Source organism: Diplotaxodon limnothrissa, linkage group LG10 (assembly GCF_057381915.1).
Source record: "Diplotaxodon limnothrissa isolate DT_005_m linkage group LG10, D_limnothrissa_male_GT1.1, whole genome shotgun sequence".
Taxonomy (NCBI): Eukaryota; Metazoa; Chordata; class Actinopteri; order Cichliformes; family Cichlidae; genus Diplotaxodon; species Diplotaxodon limnothrissa.
In genome coordinates this window covers 1,191,543-1,219,381 of record NC_140605.1, presented here as the reverse complement: position 1 = coordinate 1,219,381, position 27,839 = coordinate 1,191,543, and the positions used below count along the sequence as shown (strand labels likewise).

At 40.7% G+C, this 27,839-nt stretch overlaps 1 protein-coding gene across 5 annotated transcripts in view; it reads left to right on the top strand.

Annotated features, from left to right (window-relative positions):
* The first annotated feature begins 9,011 nt into the window (after nucleotides 1–9,011).
* The window catches only part of LOC146623675 (phosphatidylinositol-binding clathrin assembly protein-like), a 38,997-nt gene continuing 20,169 nt past the window's right edge, over nucleotides 9,012–27,839 (top strand). For 4 of the 5 annotated variants that reach the window (XM_085364222.1, XM_085364220.1, XM_085364221.1 and 1 more), the window contains exons 1-9: nucleotides 9,012–9,078; nucleotides 9,264–9,476; nucleotides 18,947–19,089; nucleotides 20,443–20,518; nucleotides 20,604–20,706; nucleotides 21,397–21,490; nucleotides 23,338–23,449; nucleotides 25,270–25,376; nucleotides 25,484–25,525. In XM_085364222.1, the coding sequence (XP_085220348.1) occupies nucleotides 9,347–9,476; nucleotides 18,947–19,089; nucleotides 20,443–20,518; nucleotides 20,604–20,706; nucleotides 21,397–21,490; nucleotides 23,338–23,449; nucleotides 25,270–25,376; nucleotides 25,484–25,525 (807 nt within the window). In that variant the 5' untranslated portion in view covers nucleotides 9,012–9,078; nucleotides 9,264–9,346. Of the gene's footprint in view, nucleotides 9,097–9,263; nucleotides 9,477–18,946; nucleotides 19,090–20,442; nucleotides 20,519–20,603; nucleotides 20,707–21,396; nucleotides 21,491–23,337; nucleotides 23,450–25,269; nucleotides 25,377–25,483; nucleotides 25,526–27,839 lie in introns of all 5 variants that reach the window. The other variant, XM_085364219.1, reaches the window with a different exon arrangement.

Sequence of the window (27,839 nt, the reverse complement as noted above, 5' to 3'; positions counted from 1 at the left end):
AGACACGATTCATGCGGCTGAAGTGAAACAGCAACGTTACAGATATTTTCCTGAGGAGCAGCCGAGGATTGTGCAGCCTGTGAGTCCTTATTTGTGAACAGCAGAAATAGAAGAAGAAGAAGAAGAAGAAGAAGAAGAAGAGATGAAGTTATTCAGAAAATGGTTTCTATCAGTTTTTGGCAGATCTTGTTTATGGCCCTATATTGTCCATAACATTAACAAAGAGCAGTAAGAACTCAAAGTTCAATACTTACTGTAGTTGTGTCGTGAGGTGGCATGAGTCGATGACAACTCCGGATATTATTCCAGGATCACCAGGACATATGGTACGACTCTTCCTTGACGGCATTGAGAGAGAGAAAAGGGATCAGGCTTTTCCAAACCATCCCACCCCAGCCGAACCACCGGAGCGGTGCATCCAGACCGAGGTTGGTCCCAATGGTGTCTTTCGCTCGTGCTTCCCCACGGCGGATGTAGCCGTCCCCAGTGATGTAGATCTTGGGTCCTGTTGATTATGAAATTTAGTATAAAATGGGGTGATGATTTTTTGAAATGTGTTTTTGGTAATGTAATATTCACTATTTTTGTAATGAACAAAGATGGAGTGTCACTTTATTATAGATTAAGTTTTAAGGTAAACATTTAAACACACTCAGGTCTCTAAGAAGTTGAAATAAGTTTCCACATCACTTCCTCCTTGCTGTCGTTTTGCTCACCCACTGCTGTGCTTGGCCCTGGAGTGTCCTCAGGGAGAGAGGACACTAGGACAGGAGGCCTAATGGAAGGCATCTGTCCTCTCACCTCATCCGTGAGGGCAAACCAGGGCCAAGCACAGCAGTGGGCTTCCCACTGACCCCCTCTCCTGAGCCTGGATACTTCTTAAAGGCAGAGGAAATCAAAAATGACAGTAGACAAATAAAAACACCACAACAGCTCTTAGTATTTGTACATTTCTTAACTTGTGTTCTTAATAATTGTCTTCTTGATAACACACATACGTACTTTGTATTTATTTTTTTTTAAGTTGTCCCATTTCTTTCTGGCCTGCGAGGTGGGTGACTTTCCCCCGCAGGCCCAACTTCCCCAGAATTGTCCTGATCACACACAACACATAAGAGAAGAGAGGAAACCATGGCAACTATATTAATCTCTAAATCCAAAAGTTTTCACAGGAGAACATCAGAGGAACATCTGAGGTTCTGTACAGCATGAGGGTTAATAAAACCGGCCTCGTGTGATGTGTAAACTGATTTATTCCTGCACCCCAGTGAAGAGGGGATCGTTTTCTCCTCTTATTTTTATCAATTCAGCCGTTTGATCTTTGGTCCCTAAAACATATCACAAAAATCGAAATTAGCCGTATGTAAAAACCGCGGGACCAACCGTACAAGCTAGTTTACGATTATTTTAATTTAAAAAACAAAAACATGTCTATGCAGATGCCAAAGTCTAACAACACAACCGCTATAAAAATGTAACTTTTGTACCAGCAGATTTTCATACACTTACATTTGAAAGCGTTTCCTCTCCCGCATTAACTCCCGTTCTGACCGCCATCGTTATCAGAAAAACTCCTGTATGGCCCGCAATGAATCCTGGGATATGGTAGGACCCGAAGGATACCCGAGCCATCCTTCGAATTCAAGGAAAACAAGAAGGCATTTGTCGCCACATTTGGAGGACTCTTTGAATTTGCACAGCCTTCGTCAGTGTGCCTAGTTTGGCTTCCCCTGCTCTTGTTGTGTTTGATTACTCCCAGCTGTGCTCTCCTCCTGTGTGTCCCATTCCCTCGTTATCCCTCCGCGTATTTTAGCCCCGTGTTTCTCTCAGTCATGCTGTGTGGTAGTGATGGGAATTCCGGGTCTTTTTTAGAGAACCGGCTCTTTCGGCTCGACTCACTAAAAAGAGTCGGCTCTTTCGGCTCCCAATCGACTCTTCAGGTTGTTTTGTTGCTTTAATTAATTTATTATTAACAACAATATAAAATTATGCACAAAAGGAATTACTAATGTAAAAAAACGTGGTTTTATTTATTATATATATTAGGGGTGCAACGATACACAAAATCCAAGGTTCGGTTCGATACTTTGGTGTCACGGTTCGATATTTTTTTCGATACAAAAAAAAATGTTCATGCCTTTTTAATTTGTCATTTATTAAATTTTCACGGCACATTCCGCACCACATCTCTGTGCGTTCATCATTTGTTTGAAGCCAGCTCACCTCCTGCAACTACTTTTCCGAGAATACATGCTTCTTTTGTGGTTCGGACTCCTTCTGACATTTGTTTGGAGGTGGAGGAACACCAAAGTAATTGCTTAAAGGAGCTTCTTCGACATCTTTAAGAGTTCTAAACAAATGTCTGTCCTCCTCCTGAAAATCTTATGTATGCAAACACGCGTTGCAACTTCTTATCTTGTGCGCGTTTTTTATTTTGACAGTGAATGCGCACCTGCGGACCACTTATGTGCAGCCCTGGTTATTTAGCTCATCATATTGCAGCCACAGAAATTATTTTGTCCATGAAACCATAAAGCTGCACTTTCTTTTTGCCTTATAGACTGATTTGTCATAACTTCTCCGTTTTGTGGTAAGCTTTTCTTTGGCTGTCACTTCTTCACCCTGACCTGTCTTATTTGGCTCAGCAGAACTAAAATATATATCCTGCTGCTTTTACACACTCACTCACATAAGCTCAGCGATTCTCTGCGCGATCAACCTCTCACATGTTTAAGCTGCGGGAGATTTCACTTGTCATGTTTGCGTAGTAAGCTAACGATTAATAAGACGATGTCAGAGGAATTGGTGCGCAAATTATCATCACTCACAGATCAGTGCTGTCGCTCTCTATACACAGTTCGCACGATTGCAAAGTGAAAGCAAAAAACAAGCGCAAATTCAAACACGATTTCAATATGTCACATATTGACAGTGGCTCACCGATGCCAATGACATAATTACCCAGCTACATTTCTGAAAGAATGCAAAAGCATTGACATATATTTTTTCTTCCTACAATAGCCCGACGGGCAGGGCAGAGATAGATTTTGGTAGCCCGACTGGAAAAATCGCTAGCCCCAGGACGTCGGGCTAGCGATATTGCAAGCCCTGTATCTGATTGAGGAATCACTCATCTTTGGAAAAGAGTTTGTTACAGAGAAATGTCTCTTTCCAAAATAAAAGCTATACTATACGCTTCTTCTGGGCTATATTCTCAGCAGCATAAGGAGAATCATGTGCTAACAGCTGTCTAAATGACTCGGGTAAAGTTTGTAGCATGGTGCTGGTTGTTTTTGTCTGCTTCCACTTGTCTTTGCACTACGATGATGTCGGAGTAAATGTGCAGTCATATTCATTTTGTTCCCACTAGTGCTGTCAGCGTAAATCTCCTTGAAATGACGTTAACGCCACAACACGGCAAATCTCCGTTAACGAGCTACCGCGGATCGCCCCGTGCGTGGGGCTGGACGACCAACACGTTAACGAGCTAACTGCACTAACACACTAGCTCCCACCAATGTAATTGAGCATTGCATGGCACATCCAACATACTGTTTTACTTTAGTCCATGACTCGCTTACCTTCAGGGTCATACGTCACATGAAAACCAAAATAGTTCCAAAGGCCAGATCTGAATGAGGGTGGGGGAGGTTCAGTTTGCCATGTTGCAACGAGCTTAGCTTCTGTCTGCTAGCTTGCGCTGCACTCAGTGGATCTAGGCTGCACTGTCGAGCGCAGATCCACTGAGCGCTCAACACAGACAGCATCGTCAGAAGGAAAGTTGATAAAATAAATTAATTTTTGTATTGTTCATACATATGCGTACCGAACCGAAAGCACTGTATCGAACGGTTCAATATCGATACGAGTATCGTTGCACCCCTAATAAATATATGTTTATATATAAATATATGCGGTGGCCCCTAGAGACAAAGCACTTACAAACTCCAAAACCCATGTCTAGCGTTAACTGAACTTCCAAAACAGTGCTACCTAGATCACTTAAATTACACAATTGAAAGCATATGTGTATTGTTTGTGTATTTATACACAAGCACTCATATAGGGCTGTGCGATATGACCAAAATCTCATATCCCGATCTATCGTTCCGATAACGATATAAATCACAAAAATTTAACATTTTCTGAAAATTCTATGAATCTGGTGCAGCTCGACTTGCGTGAAGTGTTTCCAGCTGAGCGTCGTGTACCGGGAGTTGAATGTTTTAACCGATGCATGAAACTATACATTTTTAGACATGAGTTGTAACGGCCGCCATTTTCTTTGTATTTATTATACAGCGTGCTGTTCTAACGTTTGAGTCTAAGGTTTATTTTTTAGCACCTGACGGCTCTTTTTTACTTCTCATCCGCAAGCACTCTGCATACTCTTTCACATGATTCAGTTTATTTTGAACAGGATCTTGAGCTTTATTGTGAAAGGTCTATGTGGAAAATAAACAAGCGAACAGGCGACGGTGTTACCGTCGTCGTTGCTAACAACAACACATAAAAACAGGCGCTTGTCTGTCTGTAGTGTGGTTATATTAAATATAAGACAAAGAGAGAACTTTAAGAATTTAGAAAAAGCCACTACAGTGACCATCAAAACCATGAAAAAATATTGCCATAAACAGTTTATTTTGTGACACCACGAAACAAACGACAGACATTTTTATATTGTCATCTGATATATATCGTTATATCGAACAGCCCTATATATATATGTCAATATAAATAATTTAAAAAAATGTTCATTTACCTGTTACTACCACAAACCAAATCTGGTCGTTGGTACTTCCTGGATTGTGTAGCCACTAGGTAACAAAAGCTCAACACTGCCCCCTAGCATCCTGGAGCACTTCCATTGTGTTTTGTACGTGCTTTGTCTGTAGGGGCCACTGTAAATATACTTTTATTTATTCACTCCACATAAAATGTAATAAATAAATTATATAATACAAAAACCAACTATTTACATTTCAACTTTTAACTATTTAAATTTTCAGCTTTTTCCTTTTAAACAAATTCAAAGTGAAACAACACAAAACGGCAGAAAGAAAAAGGAAAATAGTGAAGTATTTAAAAAAAGAAGGGCAAAAATGGATTTGTGTGTAACTTTTGAGGACTCACGAGCTTCAATCCACACACAAATACGAAGCACAAGTATTTTACAAATGTAAATGATCTGATTCTTATATAGCGCTTTTCTGCTCTCCCGGAGTACTCAAAGCACTGTATACAACATGCCTCATTCACCCACATACAAGCACTTCTAAACACAAGTGTAAACGAATCTACATTCATACTCATGGGGTTAATATCTTGCCCAAGGACATTTGGCATGCAAACTGGGGAAGCCAAGGATCGAACCACCAACTGACCTGCTCTACCACCTGAGCTACAGCCACCCCGAAAGTGTACAAGCCTGAATAAATGCTGATAATTTATGCACGATTTATAAGTTCAGCTTCACGAGTCTGTTCATTTTCTCTTTCAAAAAACTTCCTGTGCACACAAATACCTGAAACTACACGTAACATCTCTCGCTTGCTCACAAAACCTTAAATGCATGTGCACCTGATACGTACCAATCACATCCCATGCCCACCTGGGGTTTTAAGGCTTTAATGCTGCCCGCTTCACACAGATCACAAATATAAGCTATGTTCAAGTCCCCGTGTAAAAGTGGGACATCTGGCCGTCCACTGTATACCGGCATCTAAAAAAAAGTCGTTTGTTTATTTCAAATAAAATGGATCCGTATATGCACAGAAATGTTTTTTTTTTTAAAGAAAATGATTCATGAAGCTGAACTTTATAAATGTAGTATTTATTCATTTTACAAATAATGTGCTCAATGCTTCTTATTCATGTGTGGATTGAAGAAAGCACCTGTGAGTCTAAAGTTACACAATGATTGTGCACTTTTGTAAATCTTAGTTCACGCCTGTCAAACATATCATAAATATGCATTTGCAACACTTTTGCTGCAAATTTCACTCCATAATTAAAGAGGGGAAGAAAGGGAGCCTCTGAAACTGTTCACAGCTATGAAGCCGTGTAGAGATTTAGTATCTGTAAAATTGACTGGGACTGTCCAGCGAGGATGTGAAACAGAAAAGAGGAAATGCAGGATTTTCTTTATTTCATTTTTCTGAAGTCAAGTGTGTGTGTCTATTTATATCATAGATAAATAACACTAAATAATTAGATATTATGATCATCCGGACCTTTGCTTCAATAATTGTTTTCTGACTCACCACTTTAAATTTGAGTTGATTTGCCCTGTTGTAGGCCTGTTGGAGAAGAGCAGAGCAGGCCACTGGTTTATTTTAGTAGTGTGTGACTACTACTACTGAGATATCCTGATGCTTTCTCCTCAAAAAAGGTTAAGGCCCATTCTCCATTCCAGGTTTTTTTTTTTGACACAATTGGCCGGAAGAGTTTGACATGTTCACGGGGCTTCAGAAACAGCTTGGTTCGTCTGAACAGAGTCACGTGATCAGTGACGTACTGTTCTCTCTATGTGTTGAACTCCCTGAGTGCGAACATAGATAAACAGCCAAATTTGGCCCGCAGACTAATTACATTTGGCCCGCGAAGCCATACAAAATTAACAATAGAGCTGGCCTGCCAGTATTATACAGTGCATGTACTGCCAATACTACAATTCCCAGAATGCTCTGTTGGTGTTTTGGCACGTCAGTCATGACAGGACTTATTAGCACCCTCTCCTCTGTTGACCATAGTCATAGCAACCATGCAAATACTGCCATGCCACCGATCCCAAAATGTCAAAAAGAAAGGCAGAAAACAGGAGCTTTCTGGACAGGTGGGAGAATATGATGAAAATCTGATAAATGATAAAATGATCAAATTTAACTCAGAAGGCTGCAAATAAAATTTTTATTTAAGAAATGAATTCCACTGATGTGTTATTTAATTGGAAGTTTGATTTTGCATGTGTGCAATATTAAGTTATATATACGTTTATATAAGTTATATATATTGTTTAGTATTAAGCTTTGATTGTTCCATACTTAGTTTTTCAGCAAAACTTGTTTGAGTCCATAAGAAAAGATTCCTTATTATATTTGGAGGAAGATTTTTTTTCAATAAATATTAATGTTAGCCCGCCACTTTGATCCAGTTTTGAATTTTGGCCCACTGTGTATTTGAGTTTGACACCCCTGCTTTAAAGGATAAATTGATCCAGTTTAAAGTTGTAGACTCCAAAGTGCAGCAGTCACTTTAGAAATAAACACAGAAAGCGCACTCAGTGATAAAAGAGATCACTGGAATTAAAGTGTTTACCACTCACTAAGTTAACAGGTTAACAGATTTCTGCAGCAATTCAGTTCAGTTCAGTTCAGTTTTATTTATACAGCGCCAAATCACAACAGCAGTCACCTCAAGGAGCTTTATATTGTACAGTAGATCGTACAATAATGCAGCATTCACATCGTGTCCTTTTTATAACAGTGCTGCATTTGCTTGTACATTTTTTGTTCTTTAAAGATTTTTAATCACCAATTAAACATTTCTGGAAGGGTTGGTGCTGGTAGGGATCATTTCCTGTGGAAGAAAAGTCATATGACCAGTGAAATGTTCTTTGTAGGTTAGTTTGATGGTACTAACCCCACCCCTTTCATGTGAAAGGGGTGGGGTTAACATATTAACTAACACAGTGAGTTAATAACCACTTTAATTGCCAGTGTTGTGTAAGTGTATCCAGGTCATGGAAAGATACGTGTGCTCCACTCACACCGTGTATAGCAGAGGTGCGGTGCTGCTGACTTCAGTTGAGGATATAATCAGGCACTGACTGACACGCCTTCTATAGATGAAATAGAGTCTAGGGATGAAGGGGACGGCTTGCCCGTCACTGGGGGCGAGGTCACTGAGGTAGTTAAACAATTCTTTGGTGGCCGACCCCGGTACTGACGAGGTTCGCCCTCAGTTCCTAAAAACTCTGGATATTGAAGGACTGTCTTGTTTGACATGCCTCTGCAACATTGCATGGAGATCTGGGACGGTGGCTCTGGACTGGCAGACTGGGGTGGTGGTTCCTGTTTTTAAGAAGGGGGACCGGAGGGTGTGCTCCAACTACAGGGGAAATCACACTCCTCTGCCTCCCTGGAAAAAGGGAACACGGAAAGGAGCATTCGCATAGTAGTCCAACCACGGATACAGGAGAAACAATGTGATCAAGTGTATATATTTGTTTGGTTATTTCCTATTTTCATTCATTATTGACACATTTAATAAATTATTTAAAATTATTTATGACATATGACGTATTTAGTTGATTAATTTTGGCACAGTTGGCACTCCACATTTTTATGCTAAAATAAAAGTTTGAACTGAATCTTTATTTATGGTTTAAAAGGGCACTGTGTATCAATGTAGAAAAAAATATCCTATAGTTTGATATTTAGTGGTATTGCTCATTGTTGAGTATATTGTTCTGTTTGTTTTCTTGTTATGTGCAAACTATTGTCAGTGTAATTTTGGTTGCCTACTTGTCTTATCACAGATAGGGGGCAGGTGTCAATAAGAATTTATTCTTCTGGCTCCTTTTCATGCATGGAACCAGTGCTACTTTAATTGAAAGGAAGGTTGTGAATAGGAAATGAATTACTAGTGTACCATGTGTGAAACTAAATAAATAAATAAATAAATAATAAATAAATGATGCACATTTTATTTCAATGGCAACTGAAGTGTTGGATTTCATATAATAGCTTCACTTGAATGGAAAAATTACTGGAGACCGAATCTGTGAAAGCCCGATGGTGGCGGTCCATTTGCACTACTTTATTTCTTTTAGAGCTGTTCTGTTGATCGCTTTGTAAAGACTAAATTCAAAAAACACTGAACACATAAAATGTTAGTGGTATTTCATCGTTGTGCTTTTATTTTTTCCCCCTGAAAATTAGGCTACACTTATTGTGGAAAATGTAACCGGAAGTAACTTCTACTTTCATTTAGTCCATCTGGCGACGACATGTGAGTTGACTTGAACAGGAAGAGGAAAAAACGGCTACAGACCTACCGCATCGAGTAAAAGGCAGGGTGCGTATCACACCGTTAGTAAGTGCCAGGCTTTTATTTGTCGCTGCACATTCAGTTCGTGTTTTTCAGCTGTGTGAATAATTTATCTGTAGTCGGTTGGATAGCTAGCTAGCTTATGAGATCAATTTAACGGCTGCCGTCTTCTCATCACTTCTTCTCTGTCTGGTTGTTTCCTGTGTTGTCAGGTGGAACAGAACCTTTGAAGAATCTAAGCCAGTCTGCTGAGACGTTTTTAACAGCAAGAAGAGTTTGTTGGAGCCGATACAGAATGTCCGGACAGAGCATTACTGACAGGATCACGGCCGCTCAGCACAGCGTCACCGGCTCGGCGATTTCGAAAACTGTCTGCAAGGCAACCACTCATGAAATAATGGGGCCAAAGAAGAAGCACTTGAACTGTAAGTTTCGTTTCCCTGTTTAGAAAAGTTGCACATTTCCTTCCCATTTTTTCGGTTAATACTGGATTTGAGCGCTGTGTCTGTGGGGCCTGCACATACTGTAACGCTATAATCACAGGGCCAGACGGTGCTTTTACGAGTTTCAGGAAACTTTCGAGAAAAGTAAACCCACCGTGTTTGATGTAAGCAGGGATCTGTACTGTACGCTTCATACAACTGTATTTACCAGCAGGATGTTATTGCCCACACTTTAACTCCACCTCACATATCTATATTATTGCTAATATATATTGTAATATATCTATATCACTAAAGCACTTCTGGATGGATGCAAACTGCATTTCGTTGCCCTGTACCTGTGCATGTGCAATGACAATAAAGTTGAATTCTATTCTATTCTATTCTATTCTATTCAAAGAACTCGCCGAGTAGCTTTAGAAAGTTTAACCCGCCTGTTCCACGTGAGGCTAAAAGGCTCAAATCTGTGTTATTCTTTTGAAATACATGATGGGACTTTGGGTCAACAACCAACATCCAGAAAGGCTCTAAAGTCACAGAGCTCGTTCTGTTATACAGAACACACACAGGCTGGACTTTGATAACCACAGTCATAATCATTTACAGCTCTGTACAACATGCTGTGTAGCTGACTCTGCTCTTATTCCTGGAAGCAGCTTCGTAGTTACCGACTTTACAACTTTACCAAGAGTTGGTAAATGCAGATTACTTTCAGCACAGCTTACCTTGTGCATTGTGGAGGAATACAGCAAGTATTCCTCCACAATAAGCCTACTGAAAGCTGCTTTCTGGGTTCTGTTGGTGGTGTTTGATGTTTTAAGTTACTGAAAGGAACTTTTTTATTTTTTAAACAATTATCTTTACTATATATCATGGCAGAATGATCTGCATCAAAAAGTACATTTTAAACTAGGGCTGCCACAAACGATTATTGTGATAGTCAACTAGTCACCGATGATTTTTGCGATTAGTCTGCAAGGCTACATGTATGTTTCCCGTCCAATGGACCATGCATCCATTGGATGGGAAACGTACAGCTTCTTGCACCAGCATGTGTCTGCTCTCATATAACTATCATTAGCTTACAGCTTGAAGTGTTTAAGGTATGTGCTAACTAAAATTAAGACAAGATGATTGTTTATTACACTCAATAAAATTAGCAGATTGTCTCGGTGGAGTTTAATAAACTCAGCCGGCTGCTCCTTGCTGTCTAAAATATAACAGGACCAATGTTCCCTCTAAGCTGCGCACTGCTGGCTTGGTCTCTGCGCACAGGAAATCTGCGTTGCGCACAAAAAAAAAAAAATCTAACCTGAATTGAAATGAAAACAAAAACTTTAACAATTCTGTTCTGCATGTTAGTCAGTGACTGGCTGGACTTTGGGATAAGGCGGCATCGTTCTGATCCCATACGGGAGCAGCCAATCACGCGATTCACATTCGTATATACGCAGCTAATCAACGTGGTTGACAGGCTATGACAGCGTCCTTATGTGCATCACCGGTGTTTTAGCAAAGCGGCTGATGTGGAGTGAAGCCACGTTAATGACAACGTGTCCAACCATTGGAGATGTGAGCAGGACAGACGGAACAACTGACGGACAAAGTGTGGACTTTATACCAGTTTTTAAATCGTGTTGATCGGCCACGTAAAACCAGAGTTATGATAAAATATCTGCAATGTTTGTTTTTCTTCCTGAATACTGTCGTTGTTTCTATTTACTGCGGGAAGAAACGGTGAAAACAGCGTTTTATAAGGAAAACGCTGGAAAGCCTGTGAACAAAACAGCCCCCCTCCCCCAGCCTTTCCTATTGGTGGAAAAATGATATGGCAACATGGCATTTAGTTGTTTAGGGAGGGGGAAGTTTTAGGAGTGACGGCGTGTTTTGAGAGATTTGAGACGTTTAGCACAAATCTTGTGTAGTTAGTGTGTAGTTAGTGTGTAGTTAGTGTGTAGTGTAGTCAATAGTTGTGTTGTGTGTGTCAGAACAATGGTTTACAGGTGTTACAGCAGTGACACATCTGCTGCTCTCAGGCCTGCAGGTATCAGGCTGTTGTTCTCCTTCATCTCAGTGGACAGAAATTATTTTTGGAGCGGCACAAATAATTTGTGTGGCATCAGATTTGATGCAGAACAGCTGATTGTTCTGTAAATAGTTTGAAATGTTTGTTTAAAAAACGCCTTGGCTGCATTTTTAGGTACCGTATTTCCCGGACTACAAAGCGCACCTGAATATTAGCCGCACAAGCTAAAATCAGGGGAAAATCCTGTTTTGTACATACATTAGCCGCACCTGACTAAAAGCCGCAGGGTTCAAAGCTCGTGCAAAAAGTAGCGGCTTATAGCCCGACAATTACGGTAAACAGCTGCAAAAAACTTTGTTTGCAAAACTCAGTTACTTTTTTGAAGAAGTAACTATATAATTAATTGCCCAACATTGGTCATTATTTACTGTATTTGCAGACAGAGTTACAGACTCTCTCCCACAGACTCATAATACAGTCAGAGCTTTATAAATATATAAAAAAGAAGAAGTTTTTTTTTCAAAATTGGAGTTCAGGTTATTTTTCCTTCCAATGGTGTTAACATGCTGCACAGGTCATGAACAAGATTTATTTAAATTTTCATTGTAAGTGGACTAAAGCAGTCAATTAAAAGTAGTCTAACATAAATGCTGTAATTTGATTACTTTAATAAACATGTAACTTGCATGGATTGGATGCTGGCGTGACCACAGTGCACACGTCTGTTGTTGCTCACAGTGGTCCAAGTGTCCGCTCAGGGAGTTTGTGTGCTCGCTCAGACACGTGAAACATTAGAGGGAACGTTGAACTGGACACTGGAGTAAACTCTCGACCGTCTCACACTTCTGTTTAATCAGTTTTCTGTTTGACGTTTATTCAGCTGTGTGAAAACCAAGGAGGAACCCACCCGATGGATTAATAGTTTTATTTTATCTAATCTAATAATTTTAATCTCAGCCAAACTGATTCACTCAGGCACAAATAAAACACTGAAAAAGACAAACAATAACATTTTTAAGTTATCTAAGTGACTTATATATCATGTTTAGCCCGAGTAGCCAAAGATCGCGGGGGTTTAAAACGATGTGCCGAGAGTTTGCTGTTCTCACCCTTGAACCCCCGGCTAGCTGTCGAGCAGCACTTTTGCAAATATGTGGTGTCTTGATAAACTGAGCAGATATTTGAAGTTTACACAGCCACATTCTCGCCTGAAAATATCTTAAAAGTTTATTTTGTGACTCAGAAAGATTAATAAGAGTAACATTAAAACTTAGTAGCGCCGCCATTGCTGGAAACTGGAATTTGCAGCGCCGCGCTATGAATTCTGGGATATGGTGGGCCACGAAGGACACACCCGACCCATCCTTCAAATCTGGGGAAATTAAGGATGCATTTGTCGGAGTCTTCGAATTTGGACAGGCTTCGTCGTGCCGCTGTGACGTAATCGGCCTACAAATGCGACCAAAAATATTTATCACGATATACATTTGAAAATTTGTGATAACGACATAACTGACGATATAATTGACACGAGACAAAATACTTTACAACTCCTCAACTTTATTAGTGCAAAAAAACCATCAATGTATTTTCACTTAAACAAGCAGCTGTTTTATCTGCATTAAAGTTATATAAAAATGTAACAGTGCAAATGCAAACTCCTCGCTGACAGTTTAACCAAAAGGCATTTCCAGTGGAAACTGGCCGACGTATCCTCAGCATAACCATGTATAATATCCACAAAACTTAAAAGAGGTTATACACACACAATACGGTAACATTATGTTGAAGCACAGTGCGTATCACTCCGCGACGCTCCGCCTACGATAGCCGTAATGCTCCCACAATCCATCAAGCGGTGCGGCTTCGTAGCTCAGCAAAGTCGTACTGAAACATGTGACAGATTTTCGAGCGCCGTGCACATAAAATCGTTTCGAGGTCAGTAAACACGACCAGAGTTCATACATAAGGCACACGGGATTATAAGGGGCTCTGTCGACTTTCAGAGAAATCAAAGGATTGATTTTAAGTGCGCCGTATTTTCCAAACAACACGGTAATAACGACGGCCCGCTAGCATGCGCTACCAAAAATAGTGCTTTGTTGTGTATCTGACGGACCAAAGCTAAACCAGTTCCACACCAGTGAAGCTGCAGCATTTTTACAAACCAGTTCAGGTTCATCAGTTTCATTCAACGATCCACTTTCGCCCTTCTCATTCTCCGTCACCGCCATGCTTTTTCCTTCCATGTGCGTATGAAAACAAAGGCACTGCGCATGTGCGTTTTACCCATATTCTATCACCATATTTCTTTTTCCTATCGTTGCCCAACGTTACACCGGTATTACCGTGGACGGTATGATATGGCCCAGCCCTAAGATGTGGTTTAATTTAGTTAAATCTGCAAGCGTAGGAGAGATCTCGTCTGATCTCGGAAGCTAAGCAGGTACTGATCAGAAGGTTGGTGGTTCGATTCCCCCAGTCTGCATGCCATATATCCTTGGGCAAGATACTAACCCCAAGTTGCTTTCCGATGCATCCATCGGAGAGAAACTCCATCCTCATCGGAGTATCAAAATGTCATAAAAAGTCATCTTTCAGAAAAACTACTGCAACTTCCATTTAAGAGTCAGTGTGTGTGAATGTTAGGTAGAAAGCACCAAGGAAAATGTGGTTGTGCGAATGGGAGTGAGTGGGTGAAAGCACAAGTTGTGTAAAGCGCTTTAAGTGCTCAAGATTGAGTAGAAAAGCGCTATAAGAACCAGTCCATCTACCATGTGCCATACCTAAATATTTAATATTTCCAGATTGCAGTGGGGCAGAAGAAGGGTTATGGAAGGAGCAGTTAATCAGAAGAACTGCAGATTTTAACCAGTTTATTGAATAATCTGAAACTCTTGCTAAAGAGTTTATTAGTGTGATTACCTCAGAGAGATTGGTTTGTGAGTGCTGGAGAAAAAGCAACACATCATCCGCATAAAGAGGGATGATCACTGCAGCCTGTCTAACTGCTGCTGCAGGTGGTTGGATAAAAACTGCAAACAGTGACGGGGAGAGTGGGCGTCCCTGCCTGCTGGGCGTCCCTGGCTGCTGGGCGTCCCTGGCTGGTGGGCGTCCCTGCCTGCTGGGCGTCCCTGCCTGCTGGGCGTCCCTGCCTGCTGGGCGTCCCTGCCTGGTGCCCCTCAGGAGACAGAAGCTGGAGGATGTTTGGTCATTTGTTTTGACACAAGCTGTTGGGGAATTATATCATATTTTTAACCAGTTAATGAAAGAGGTTCGAAACCAAAGTTTCCAGTTAACTCTGTCAAACGCTTTTTCTGCATCTAGAAACAATACTGTGGTTTCAGTGTTTTTTTCAGCAAGAACAGTCTATCAAATTAAGTCATCTACGTGTATTTGTTGATGAGTGCTGCCTTTAGTGAAGCCAGTTTGGTCAGGATGAGTTATGAGGGGGGTTCTCTTCTCTGATCTCAGAGCTTTGCAGATTATTTTAAGGTCTACATTAATGAGGGATATTGGACGATAGCTGGTAGTAAACACAGGGTCTCTGCCTGGTTTTAGCAGGAGATTCATGTTTGGTGGACGTCTGTCATTTTCCTTGATTTCTGCAGCACTCTGTGGAATAATGGTGCCAGAATTGTCCAGAATTCTGCTGGAAAGCCGTCTGGACCTGGAGCCTTACTGTTGGGCAAACTTATCAGGGCTTCCTGCAGCTCACCTGCTGTCAGCAGTGAGTCCAGTGCCATTGCCTGACTGTCTGGTAGTTTTGGAAAAGTTATGTTGTCAAGAAACTGATCAACTTTATTTTTTGATGAAGTTATCTGTTGTGAATATAAAGTTTTGTAAAAGTCCCTGAAAGTGATGTTTCTTCTTTCAGGATCTTAGACGGTGTTGCCTGATAAATCTTTAATCGCATCACAGTTGTTTCTTTATTAGTGTGAATGCTTGAAAAGCATTCACAGTATTGTTCTTCTAATCTTTATTATTCTATTTTATTATTATCTATTCCGTACGTTTTTTGAAAGCCTACTCCTTCAAAACCGTTCAACTTAGAAAAACCATTCAAACACCATTAGATTCCTATTCTTTTGGACATGATTGCTTGTATTTTTCTCATTTTTAACATTTATATTTTTAATTTTATTCAACTTTATTCAACAAAAATTTCCCATGTATTTCAATGGGGAGACCCTTCAAATTCTCATTCAACTTACTCATTTTTAAACTCTTACTACTTCAACATACGTTCACATAGAGCCACCATTCAAACTTTAAAACGAAGACAAGACATTCAACTATTCAACTTGTATTTATCTTTTCAATATCTATTATACTTTTTCTTCAGTTCCAGTTTAAGTTTCATGATGTTTTTTCACCCGTTTCAGAGTTTATAATGGGTGTGTATGGGACGGAATGTTGGGGCTAGAGTGAGGCAGCTCAACTGCTAGAGTGAGAGGAGCAAAAAAATTAATCTTAAAATCTTTTTTAAAACTGCTGCTGTGTCCACAGCGTTTGCTCTACAGGTATGATTTTACCCTCAAAACGTAGCCATGGCTGTCCTCTTTCATCCAATGTGTTTACTATTGTCCTAGGTGTTACGGTTCTTTCATAAATGTCACCAATGCACAGCCTCCTCCTTCCAACTCTTCCATAGACTCTAATGTTAAAATGGCTCAGAAGGTTCGTTTGAAAATCAGAAGAGCATGGTGTCTTTCCACTGTCACCACGTCCATATAATAAACTCCACAGACATGAAAACTGAGAATTTGGTAGACTAGACATTGCTGTCGCTCACAGTGAAAGAATTTTGTCAATACGACTTTTACTTTTCATTTGGGAACGATTTGTTTCGGCCTGACTTTTCTGTTCATTTTAAGCAGCAAAAGTGAGGTGCATGTCTGTGTCCGTGTGTATGGAGCCATTGGGTGCAGTCACTATAGCAACCAGGCTCACACCTGCCTGCTTAACGAGCTCTCTCTGCCACTCTGCCAAGATTCATCTTAAACACTTCTCTTTCAACTGCTGCTGTCTCCACAGTGTTAAAGCCATCATTTTACCCTCAAAACGTCGCCATCGTTGTTCTTTTTCCAACATCTTGTCTTTCAAAGCTCAGAGATGTAAACTTTTTAAACTGTGTGGGTCCAAGTGGAGGGATCACATTTTAGTCATTCAGTGATTCAAAGAATATGAACTTTTAATATTCTTTCAGATGTTTTCTGACTCTAAATGTTCTTTTCTCATTTCTTAGGTTTTTCTAATTTACAATTAAAACATTTTCAGCTTTTTTCCAACTTCTTCTTCTGTGTAACCTTCAGCTTTTAGCAGTTCAGCACTTTTGTTTTCAGGTTAAATTTGGTTGGGGTTTTTTTTGTTTTTTTTTAATTTCATTTAATATTTTTAACTCAAAATTCAGCAATTAATTCATTTCAGTGCATACATTCAGATTCAAGCATTCACACTGCAGTTTCTTCAGAAAATGCACTTTCTAGTTATTATATTTTATTTTTCCGTACGTTTTTTGAAAGCCTACTCCTTCAAAACCGTTCAACTTAGAAAAACCATTCAAACACCGTTAGATTCCTATTCTTTTGGACAACATTGCTTCTATTTTTCTCATTTTTAACATTTATATTTTTAATTTTATTCAACTTTTTTCAACAAAAATTTATAATGTATTTCAATGGGGAGACCCTTCAAATTCTCATTCAACTTCCTCCTCTTTAAACTGTATCTACTTCCACATACATTGACATAGAGCCACCATTCAAACTTTAAAACGAAGACAAGACATTCAACTATTCAACTTGTATTTATCTTTTCAATATCTATTATACTTTTTCTTCAGTTCCAGTTTAAGTTTCATGATGTTTTTTCACCCGTTTCAAAGTTTATAATGGGTGTGTATGGGACGGAATGTTGGGGCTAGAGTGAGGCAGCTCAACTGCTAGAGTGAGAGGAGCAAAAAAATTAATCTTAAAATCTTTTTTAAAACTGCTGCTGTGTCCGCAGCGTTTGCTCTACAGGTATGATTTTACCCTCAAAACGTAGCCATCGCTGTCCTCTTTCATCCAATGTGTTTACTATTGTCCTAGGTGTTATGGTTCTTTCGTAAATGTCACCAATGCACAGCCTCCTCCCTCCAACTCTTCCATAGACTCTAATGTTAAAATGGCTCAGAAGGTTCGTTTGAAAATCAGAAGAGCATGGTGTCTTTCCACTGTCACCACGTCCATATAATAAACTCCACAGGCATGAAAACTGAGAATTCAGTAGACTAGAAGCTGCTGTCGCTCACGGTGAAAGAATTTTGTCAATACGACTTTTACTTTTCATTTGGGAACGATTTGTTTCGGCCTGAATTTTCTGTTCATTTTAAGCAGCAAAAGTGAGGCGCATGTCTGTGTACGTGTGTATGGAGCCATTGGGTGCGGTCACTATAGCAACCAGGCTCACACCTGCCTGCTTAACGAGCTCTCTCTCTCTCTCTGCCAAGATTCATCTTAAACACTTCTCTTTCAACTGCTGCTGTGTCCACAGTGTTAAAGCCATCATTTTACCCTCAAAACGTCGCCATCGTTGTTCTTTTTCCAACATCTTGTCTTTCAAAGCTCAGAGATGTAAACTTTTTAAACTGTGTGGGTCCAAGTGGAGGGATCACATTTTAGTCATTCAGTGATTCAAAGAATATGACCTTTTAATATTCATTCAGATGTTTTCTGACTCTAAATGTTCTTTTCTCATTTCTTAGGGTTTTCTAATTTACATTTAAAACATTTTCAGTTTTTTTCCAACTTCTTCTTCTGTGTAACCTTCAGCTTTTAGCAGTTCAGCACTGTTGTTTTCAGGTTAAATTCAGTTTTTTTTTTTTTTTTTATCTCATTCAAAATTTTTAACTCAAAATTCAGCAATTAATTCATTTCAGTCCATACATTCAGATTCAAGCATTCACACTGCAGTTTCTTCAGAAAATGCACTTTCTAGTTCTTAACTGGTTTGCTAGAATCCGGATTTATTACCATGTTGAACATTTTGAAAGTGAAGTCTTTGTACTAGAAATTGTTTTTTTTTTCTTTTTTAAATATAAACTTTTCTTTTAATTCAAGTTTTGCATTACAAACTTTTTCAGTATTTAGCAACTGCATTTCGTTGCCTTGTACTTGTAACATGTGCAATGACAATAAAGTTGAATTGTGTTCAGTATTTCCTGTTCCTGGTGGGACATGTCGGCTTCTCTAAAGATTTGATGATTTCTTCTAATTCCTCAATATGTTTGTTTTCTTTTTAACGTGATGAGAATGAAATGATTTTAGCTCTCATCACAGCTGTCCTGCTTCCCAGAGAACAGACTGATGTTTCAGGCAGGTCATTATTGCCTCAGTATGACTTCAGCTCATCTTTTCCCACTTTGCATTTTTCACTCCTGCAGACTTGATTCAGTGCACCAACGAGATGAATGTGAACATCCCTCAGCTGGCTGATACCCTGTTTGAGCGGACTGCCAGCACCAGCTGGGTGGTTGTCTTCAAGTCTCTCACCACTACACACCATCTGATGGTCTATGGCAATGAGGTCAGCAAGCGGACATGAAACACTACAAAGGCTCATTTACACCACGGAGCCCTGAACCGCCATAGCTTCAACACCGTCTGTGAACACTGGTTTAAGAAATGGGTGTTTAAAGTATTTACGACATGTTTAGCGCCATCTTGTGCCAAAACAGAATATGAGGTCAACAGGTTGGTTAGTGGCAGCTAATAGGCTAACATTAGGTATGTTAAATAATTAGTAAGGTAACCAGTAACTAAGTGGAAAACAAGGCTCCTCGCTGCAACAATGAGCTTTATGTGAAGAAACTGAGAACATACCGTCTGCTTCCACTGTCTTTAGCACTAACTGGTTCTGGTTGTTTGGCTAGCTGCACTGAAACAGGAAGTGTAATGTTTGTATTAATAAAGGAGGACCGCCAAGCTGCAGTGAGACACTCTGACCTTTCCTCTGAGTTGTGATGCACTGAGTGGCATAAACAGCTGATGTCCACAAGATGCGATCTATGCAATAAAAACGGGTTCCTACATGCGCATCACGCGCAAACATAAATATGTTTCTGGACGTTTCAGTGGGAGAAACGTTTCATCATCATCCAGGTGACTTCCTCAGTCTCAGCTGACTGCAGGTTTCAACCTTATAGCAGGACATTTGCACAATAACTGAAACCAGCACCAGTGCAGTCAGCTGAGACTGAAGAAGTCACCTGGATGATGATGAAACGTTTAAGTAAAATTTATTTATATAGCACATTTCACAGATAAAAATCACAAAGTGCTTTACAATAAGATCAGACACACAAGTTAAAACGTCCACGTGGACAGAATCGACCTTTGGGGATTTACTTACCTGGATGATCGAGCATCAAGACCTCTATTAGACCGCTTTTTAGTTTTAGTGTCCTTTTTTTGGTTCCGTTACTAGTTAGCTACCATAAACTAATCTAAGTATATGAGCCCCAACCAATCAGCCCAGTGCTGTTATGTTCTGTACTGGTACAAGATGGCGCTAAACATGTTCTTAAACACAGGTGTCCAACTGCAGGCCTCGAGGGCCGGTGTCCTGCAGGTTTTAGATGTGTCCTTGGTCCAACACAGCTGACTCAAATGACCTCCTCAACATGTGCTGAAGTCCTCCAGAGGCCTGCTAACAAACTAATCATGTGAGTCAGGCGTGTTGACCCACGGTTATATCTAAAACCTGCAGGACGCCGGCCCTCGAGGCCTGCAGTTGGATGCCCCTGGTATAAAAGCTTTAAACAGTTCATAGTTAATCCAGCTTCACAGACAGTTAAATCTGTGACAGGCTTTGAGCATCTGTGGGCGTGCAGCGCTGCTGCAGACATTCATGGTTCATTCATGTGGTGTTTTTTTGCAGAGATTTATACAATATCTGGCTTCAAGAAACACACTTTTTAACCTCAGCAACTTTTTGGACAGAAGTGGCCTACAAGGTATCTCACAAACATCCACGACAGCCACGTTTCCCTGCGATACGCCGTCTATACTCACTCGTCTCTTCTCTGGTTTCTAACGTAGGCTATGATATGTCAACGTTCATCAGGAGGTACAGCCGCTACCTGAATGAGAAGGCTGTCTCCTACAGACAAGTCGCATTTGACTTCACTAAAGTGAAAAGAGGGTAAGGTTCATGTTTCTCACTGACTCGTGTTCGTCCTTTCTTACACCTGAGCCCCAAAGCTTGAATTTCTCGTTCAGGTGATCGTGTGTGACACTCCGGGGTGATATTAAAAATATCGTTGCACTACTTTTGTTTCCTTGTGACAGTTTTGTTAAAGTTGCAGAAAGCAACATATAACTTCTGCAGCTCTGTTTGAGGAAAGCCGAGTTCCTGGTTTTGCTTCACTTCACCATTTTAAAGGCAAGATATTTCCAAATAGCAGCGTTAGCATCTTTTTGTGAATTTGATTATCTTTCTTATTTTATTTCATAATTTGTCATATTGGGCCTAATTTTACTGGTTAGTTTTCATCAAATGCAGCTGTAGTCATAATTTTACTTCACTCCGTAGGACAGCTGCACGTCTCAGTGTCGGACTCTAAATTAAATTACATATAACTTCATTAATTCTTCATTAATATTTCTATTGTGACGTTTGCAGTCTTGACATCCTTTAGATAGTAGAGACGTATCTGCTGGCTAATGATGTTCATTTCAAAAGTGCCAACTTGGCAGACGAGCCACACAAAAAGACTTAAATGAACATTAATTATCCAGAGCTCTAACCCACAGCAAAGAAACGATTATTACCATGGGTGACAGTAAAATTAAAATACGTTAAAATAATGATGCTTTCTCTTTGCTTTCACAGGCCTGATGGAGTCATGAGGACCATGAACACAGAGAAACTCCTTAAAACCGTTTCTGTCATTCAGACTCAGATGGATGTGTTGCTTGATTTCAATGTGAGTGCTCGGCATCGTCAGACGTCTCAGCACAAGTAACTTACAGTGATGGGAATAACAGCGTAAACGTTTCAGTAACCAGTAATCGAACAACGCTGTTACTGTTACCGACACGAAAACGTGGTGCGGACATGTTACTGCGTTTCCACACACAGACGGTTGGCGCTGTCATCAGCTTATTGCGAAACAGTCGCACGAGTGCTGCTGATTGGCTGAGGAAGAACAAAACAGTCGTAGTAAATCAATCACATGACCAGTTTAAGATGACATAGCGACAAGATGCTGATGTCGACCCAAGACGACCCAGAGTATCGATTTCTGTGTTAAAAGTGTCGACTTTATACCAGTTTTTAAATTGTGTTGATCGGCCACGAAAAACCAGAGTTATAATAAAATAATATATACGCCATGTTTTCTCCTGAATAATCGAACACTGGAGTTTACTGTGGGACGCGCTCGAATGACCTCTCTGCTTGTGAGCAAAAACAAAACCCCCCAAAACCCCCCTTTCCTGTTTGTGGAAAATATACCATGTCCACCAATCAAAAAATGGCATTTGGTTGTTTGGGAAGAGGGCGAAGTTTTAAGAGTGACGGCGGTGAGAGAGAGAGAGAGATTTGTGACATTTAGTGTGTAGTGTAGTGGATATTGTTGTTGTGTGTGTCAGAACAATGAGGCGACTGCTGAAGGTCACAGCTGCTGCCAAAAAGCCACCAAACAGTGTAAACGCTGTCTGCAGGTGGAAACAGGAGCAGCGACACACCTGCTGCTGTCAGGCCTGCAGGTATCAGCCTGTGATCTGCTTTTTTATCTTACAGTGGACAGAAATTATTTTTGGGAGGGGCACAAATAGATTGTGTGGCATCTTATTTGATGCAGAACAGCTGATTGTTCTGTAAATAGTTTCAATGGTTATAAAATAACAGCTTGGCTGCATTTTAGGTAAATAGCTGCATATAACTTTGTTGTTTGTAAAACCTGTGCATAGGTTTATATTTGCATTTCAAGTTAAGAGAATGATTTTTAAACATGTTTGTGGTTGTTACAGTAAAAACATAACTTTTTCTACTCGGATTTTATATTTTGTGTCTGGTTTCAGATCAGCTGTGCTGATACAGTATGTCAAATGAAAAAATAACTGTAAATTCAGACGTGTGAGGTTGTGCTGAAAAGAACGGCACCAAACAAAACAAGGCAGGATAAATCGTTTTTAAAGGTGAAATGACAAGTAGTCAAAAACACCCTCGACCACAGAGGGTTGAACATTTTTTAAAGTAACGCAGTAGTTACTTTTTCTAGAATTTAGTTACTGTATAATATTGTAACTCAGTTACTAACATAGTTACTTAACACAGTAAAAGTAACTATAACTACTTACTTTTCTTGTTTGTTTGTTAGCCCGGCGTGTTTTATAAGCGCTCTTTACATGGCTTTAACTTTGTTACCGTTTTAGACCAAATTAAGGCAAAAAATGGTTTTGAAAGAAGAGAAGACGAACTTTACTGGGCAGCACAAAGTACTGCTGTCTGAAAAAGCAGCACTGCCTCGATCTTACCACGTGCGCCACACATTATCATTACTCCTCAACCATTTTTACAGAAAATTCTAATGGTTCATGAAAGATGAGAATCAGTTTGTTTTGCCACAATTATAAAATAAGTGCAGGTGAGGTTGATTCTGTTTACCTGGACGTTTCGTCACTCATCCAAGTGACTCCTTCGAGACTGAAGCAGTAAGGCTACGTTGAAATGAAGAGACTCACTCTTTGGGGATTTACTCACCTGGATGATTGAGCATGCATCGAGACGGTTAAACACGATGTTTTAACACCGGCACCTCCCTTTTAGGTCAACGCCAATGAGCTGACGAACGGTGTGATCAATGCAGCCTTCATGCTTCTGTTTAAAGATGCAATCCGGCTGTTTGCGGCCTACAACGAGAGCATAATCAACCTCCTGGGTAAGGACAGGTTGTTTTTTGTCAGCCATGTCATCCTTTTATTTTACCTTTACAGGACCTTTTACTAGATGAGGCTCTCCACCTGAGTTTAGACATTTATACACAGCTTTAATTAACAAAGTTTTATGATGAATGTTTAGGAATTACAGCCGTTTTTACATATAATACCTTATTTTAAGAGGCGCAAAAGTAATTGGGCAGTTGAAGGAGGTTTAATGGTATCCTTGTTATTGTATTGTATGACAGATTAGGGAGATAAAACATCTGGACGAGTTTCTAGTGTTGAATTCGTATTTGGTAGCTGTTGACTGGAAGTAATGGTTCCAGATACTCTACTGGTCAATAGATTAGAACAACCCAGTTTTTCCAGTTATTTATTTCTGTTCAAGTTGTTCAAATCCAATGAACAGCTCGAAATGGTAAAAAGGTAAGTGGGGACCTCCCAGAGGTTTTAAAAAAGGTAAGGTTACCCAAAACTGAAAAATAATGCACATTTCAGAAAATGGCCTTTTTCAGGGAACAAAAACATGTTAACAATTTAAAGCTGCTCTGCAACAGTGGAGGTTGATCCAGCCGTGAAAGCTGGTGCTGCTAAGTCCTACAGCTGTTCCAAAAAGGCGATTAACAGTAGAAGACAGACCATCGTAACACTTATAAATGTAGGTCTGTCCTACAGAGAAACTGCAAAGAAAGTCAAGGCGTCAGTGAGTCCAGCTTCCTTCAAACTGTGACAGGAAGAGGTCTGCAGACCCAACGACACGACTGACTCAGACACACGTTCCTGGGAGTTAACAGCTGTGTGATGGCGGCTCACAGGACATCAGCTTCAAGCAGCTTCATAGTGGTCGTAGTGAGAAAGTCTCAGTTTCAGCTGTGAGGAGAAACTTCGAGCTGCAAGTTTAAGAGGACGAGCTGCAGCAAGAAAGCCAGACGTCAGAATAAGACAGAGGCTCGTCTGGGCCATGAAACATTGGACTGCTGAAGACTGGAAGATGGTTTCATGGACTGATGGATCAACATTTGAAATCTTCGGTTCATCATGCAGGATCTTTGCTGTGGAGTAGGTGGAAGGATGGATCCACAGTGTGTGGCATCGACTGTCAAACATGGAGGAGGAAGTGTGACGGTCTGGGGCTGTTTGCTGATCCAGGGTCTGTGACTCGTACAGAGTGAGAGGCTCCCTGAACCAGAACAGCTTCACAGCACTCTGCAGCTCCATGCAGGAGCCTCTGCAGCTCCATGCAGGAGCCTCTGCAGCTCCATGCAGGAGCCTCTGCAGCTCCATGCAGGAGCCTCTGCAGCTCCATGCAGGAGCCTCTGCAGCTCCATGCAGGAGCCTCTGCAGCTCCATGCAGGAGCCTCTGCAGCTCCATGCAGGAGCCTCTGCTCAGTCAGAGGTTCATCCTACAGCAGGATAATCACCCAAACAGTCCAACTGTGCCAAGCTTGGAAACACGGAGTGTCCAGCACAGTCTCCAGACTCAAACCCCATCGAGCTGGTTTGGGATGAACTGGACAGAAGAGTGAAAGCAAAGCAGCTACAAGGTCCACGTTTATGGAACATCTGCAGCAGACATGGGAGAAGATTTGATTTCTGTTGCAGACAGAATGCAATAGAAATCATTCAGCATGTAGAAGAATGTAGAAAGTTATTACTGTTGTTGTTGCTATTATAAGACTTTGCAGGGACGGTTAATAGGGTGTGTTTTTTGATTTTTGTGGACCAAATCCTGATCCTCGACGATCACACCTCAGAAATATCCTGCAGAAAAACTTTACCTGAAAATAAAGTGAATTTCTTTTTTGTGTGTGATTAACAGAGAAATACTTTGACATGAAAAAAGTTCAATGCAAAGAAGGACTGGACCTCTACAAGAAGTTCCTTACACGAATGACAAGAATCTCCGAGTTCCTCAAAGTTGCAGAGGTAAGTCTTTAGCCTGTCAGGGACTGCAAAGGAGCGTGTGATCACTGAGATCAGCTGGCTCTTGTTTCTGTCTGATTTTCAATACGTTTCGGTTTGTTTGCCTTCAGCAAGTTGGAATTGATCGAGGAGACATCCCAGACCTGTCTCAGGTGAGCCTTCACACAAACACAGTCATTTAGTGCAGCAGATAACAGGACTCAGCGCTGCGCTTTTTATTACAGCTTTTTCCTGAGTAAAAGGTGGAGAAATTAATAAAGCACATGTAACTGTGGAGCCACCAAAATTGAAAGTAGTTGGAGCAATTCACTAAAACTTGCAAACATATGTGGAAATCCAGTATAATCTGTCACAGGTGTTTCATATATGAAGGTGAAATTTCACTCCAATGTTAAATGGTGATGTCACGAGATGACGCAGATAATGTTCTGAAGATTAATGAACAATCACATAAAATGATGAGAAAACTCTGAAAACCATCAGGTGCAAGAAGCAGCCAAAGCTACGCTGTGCTGCTGTTAGACAGAAGTTACAGGCTAACATACATGAGCGGCACATTTTCAAGAAAACTCGCTGCATTATACGAGTGCAGTCACAGAAGTTTACAGTCGCAGCAGCATGATTGTGAATGATTGTACTTTCGTACAGTGATGCAGCAGTGGGCATGTTATTAAATGTGGCTGTTATTGTCCTTTCACAGCTGCTAACTCGCTGAAGCTTCAGTGCTAACAAGCTTTAACACCCACTGCTGTGCGCAGCTGTTGCATGTGTTGCATAGGGCTGGGCGATGTGGACCAAAAATCATATATCGAATGTCTATATGCAATATATATCTTTACATGTTTTCTACCCATAAAGGAAAAACAGAGTTCTTAGTCAAAGCTACGTGTGCGAGATGTCACATGCACACTCATGTACAGCTGCAGATGCACTTGAAAAATGACTCGGATACAAATTATTGGTCTTTATTAAATAATAATTCTTCTTGAATAAAATACAGTGATGGTGTTTTTCAGCCTTGTGAAAGGATTTTCAGTGTCGGTGGCAACGTTGTAACCTTGAAGCCTGATGCTGTTGACAGATTAGTCTGGCACAAAATCAGGAAGACGTACGGTCGTTGGCGTGTTCTCACTACAGTTTTATTGTCATTTGATATTTGATATCATATTTCTTTCTTTTTTCAAATCAGCTGATTCAGTATTGCACTCAGCAGTGTCCAGTTGAAGCCTGTTGTTGAGCTGTACCGCCTCGACGACATTAGCCTCGTTTAAGCCAGGTTGTGAGAGCATCCTGCAGGGCTTCAGCTGTGTGCTGCCCGCTGTGGTCTGGAGACAGGCAGGTTTCAGTCCAGTCTTCCATGTATGGCTCACATGGACCACATGTCATCAGTGTGAAGTGAGACACTTTGTTGAGCCGGGCAGCGAGCTTCTCGGTAACTTGAGTAAACATTTTTGGCAGCAACTCTCAAAGTATCTCTGACTGGGTAACTGGTGTTTCAGCAGCTGTTCCACAGTTGAGATGGAGACCATGTCTTCAGCGATGGTCACTGCTTTAGTAATGTCACTCTCCCTCCCATAATCCACGAGTGTGTGAGTTTTATAACGCCGTTTGTTTCAGGTGCAGGAGGCTGGCAGGACTTTGCGCTCTGAGATACAGCACGCACTTTGTGGCGCTGGTGTAAATGGTGGAAAAGATGAGCAGTGCTCGAACCTTTTGTCAGGACACTTTATTCTGCTGCTGAAACTTTGAATCCAAACCATCTCCAAATATTCGACCAACCAGCTTCAATAGCTACTGTGTCCATCCTGTCGCCGCCTGCAGGTGAAGCGATGGGGGGGAGGCAAACGTGGATGAGAGAGCGGCTCCACAAGTATAATTACAACACAACATAAACGATGTGGATATAAATAATATTGTCATGTCTTATATCTCGTATAAAAGTATACCCCCTGTGGTTCAGGGGGGTGGCAAGCTCATCTTGTAACCGGAAGGTTGCCGGTTCGATCCCCAGCTCTCTCTGTCCGTTGTGTTCTTGGGCAAGACACTTCACCTACCGCCTACTGGTGCTGGCCAGAGGGGCCGATGGCGCGATATGTCAGTCTGCCCCAGGGCAGCTGTGGCTACAACCGTAGCTGCCTCCACCAGTGTGTGAATGTGAGAGTGAATGAATAGTGGCATTGTAAAGCTCTATATAAATGCAATCCATTATTATTATAATTATTATTATTATATTGATATTTTTTAGAAACTCAGTCTATCGCCCAGTCCTAGTGCTGCACTTACAGACAGGCTCACACCCACTCATGAATGCATGTCATGCAGAAACTAACGGTGTGAATCCAGGCTGTCTTATTGGATATCAGACCAGCGACTTATGTTTAAAAGTAGCTTTATTTGCAGGTTTCGTTTTCTTTCTGCACCTACATTAAATCCCAGTATGCTTTGCTCCACATGTGTTCCTAATAT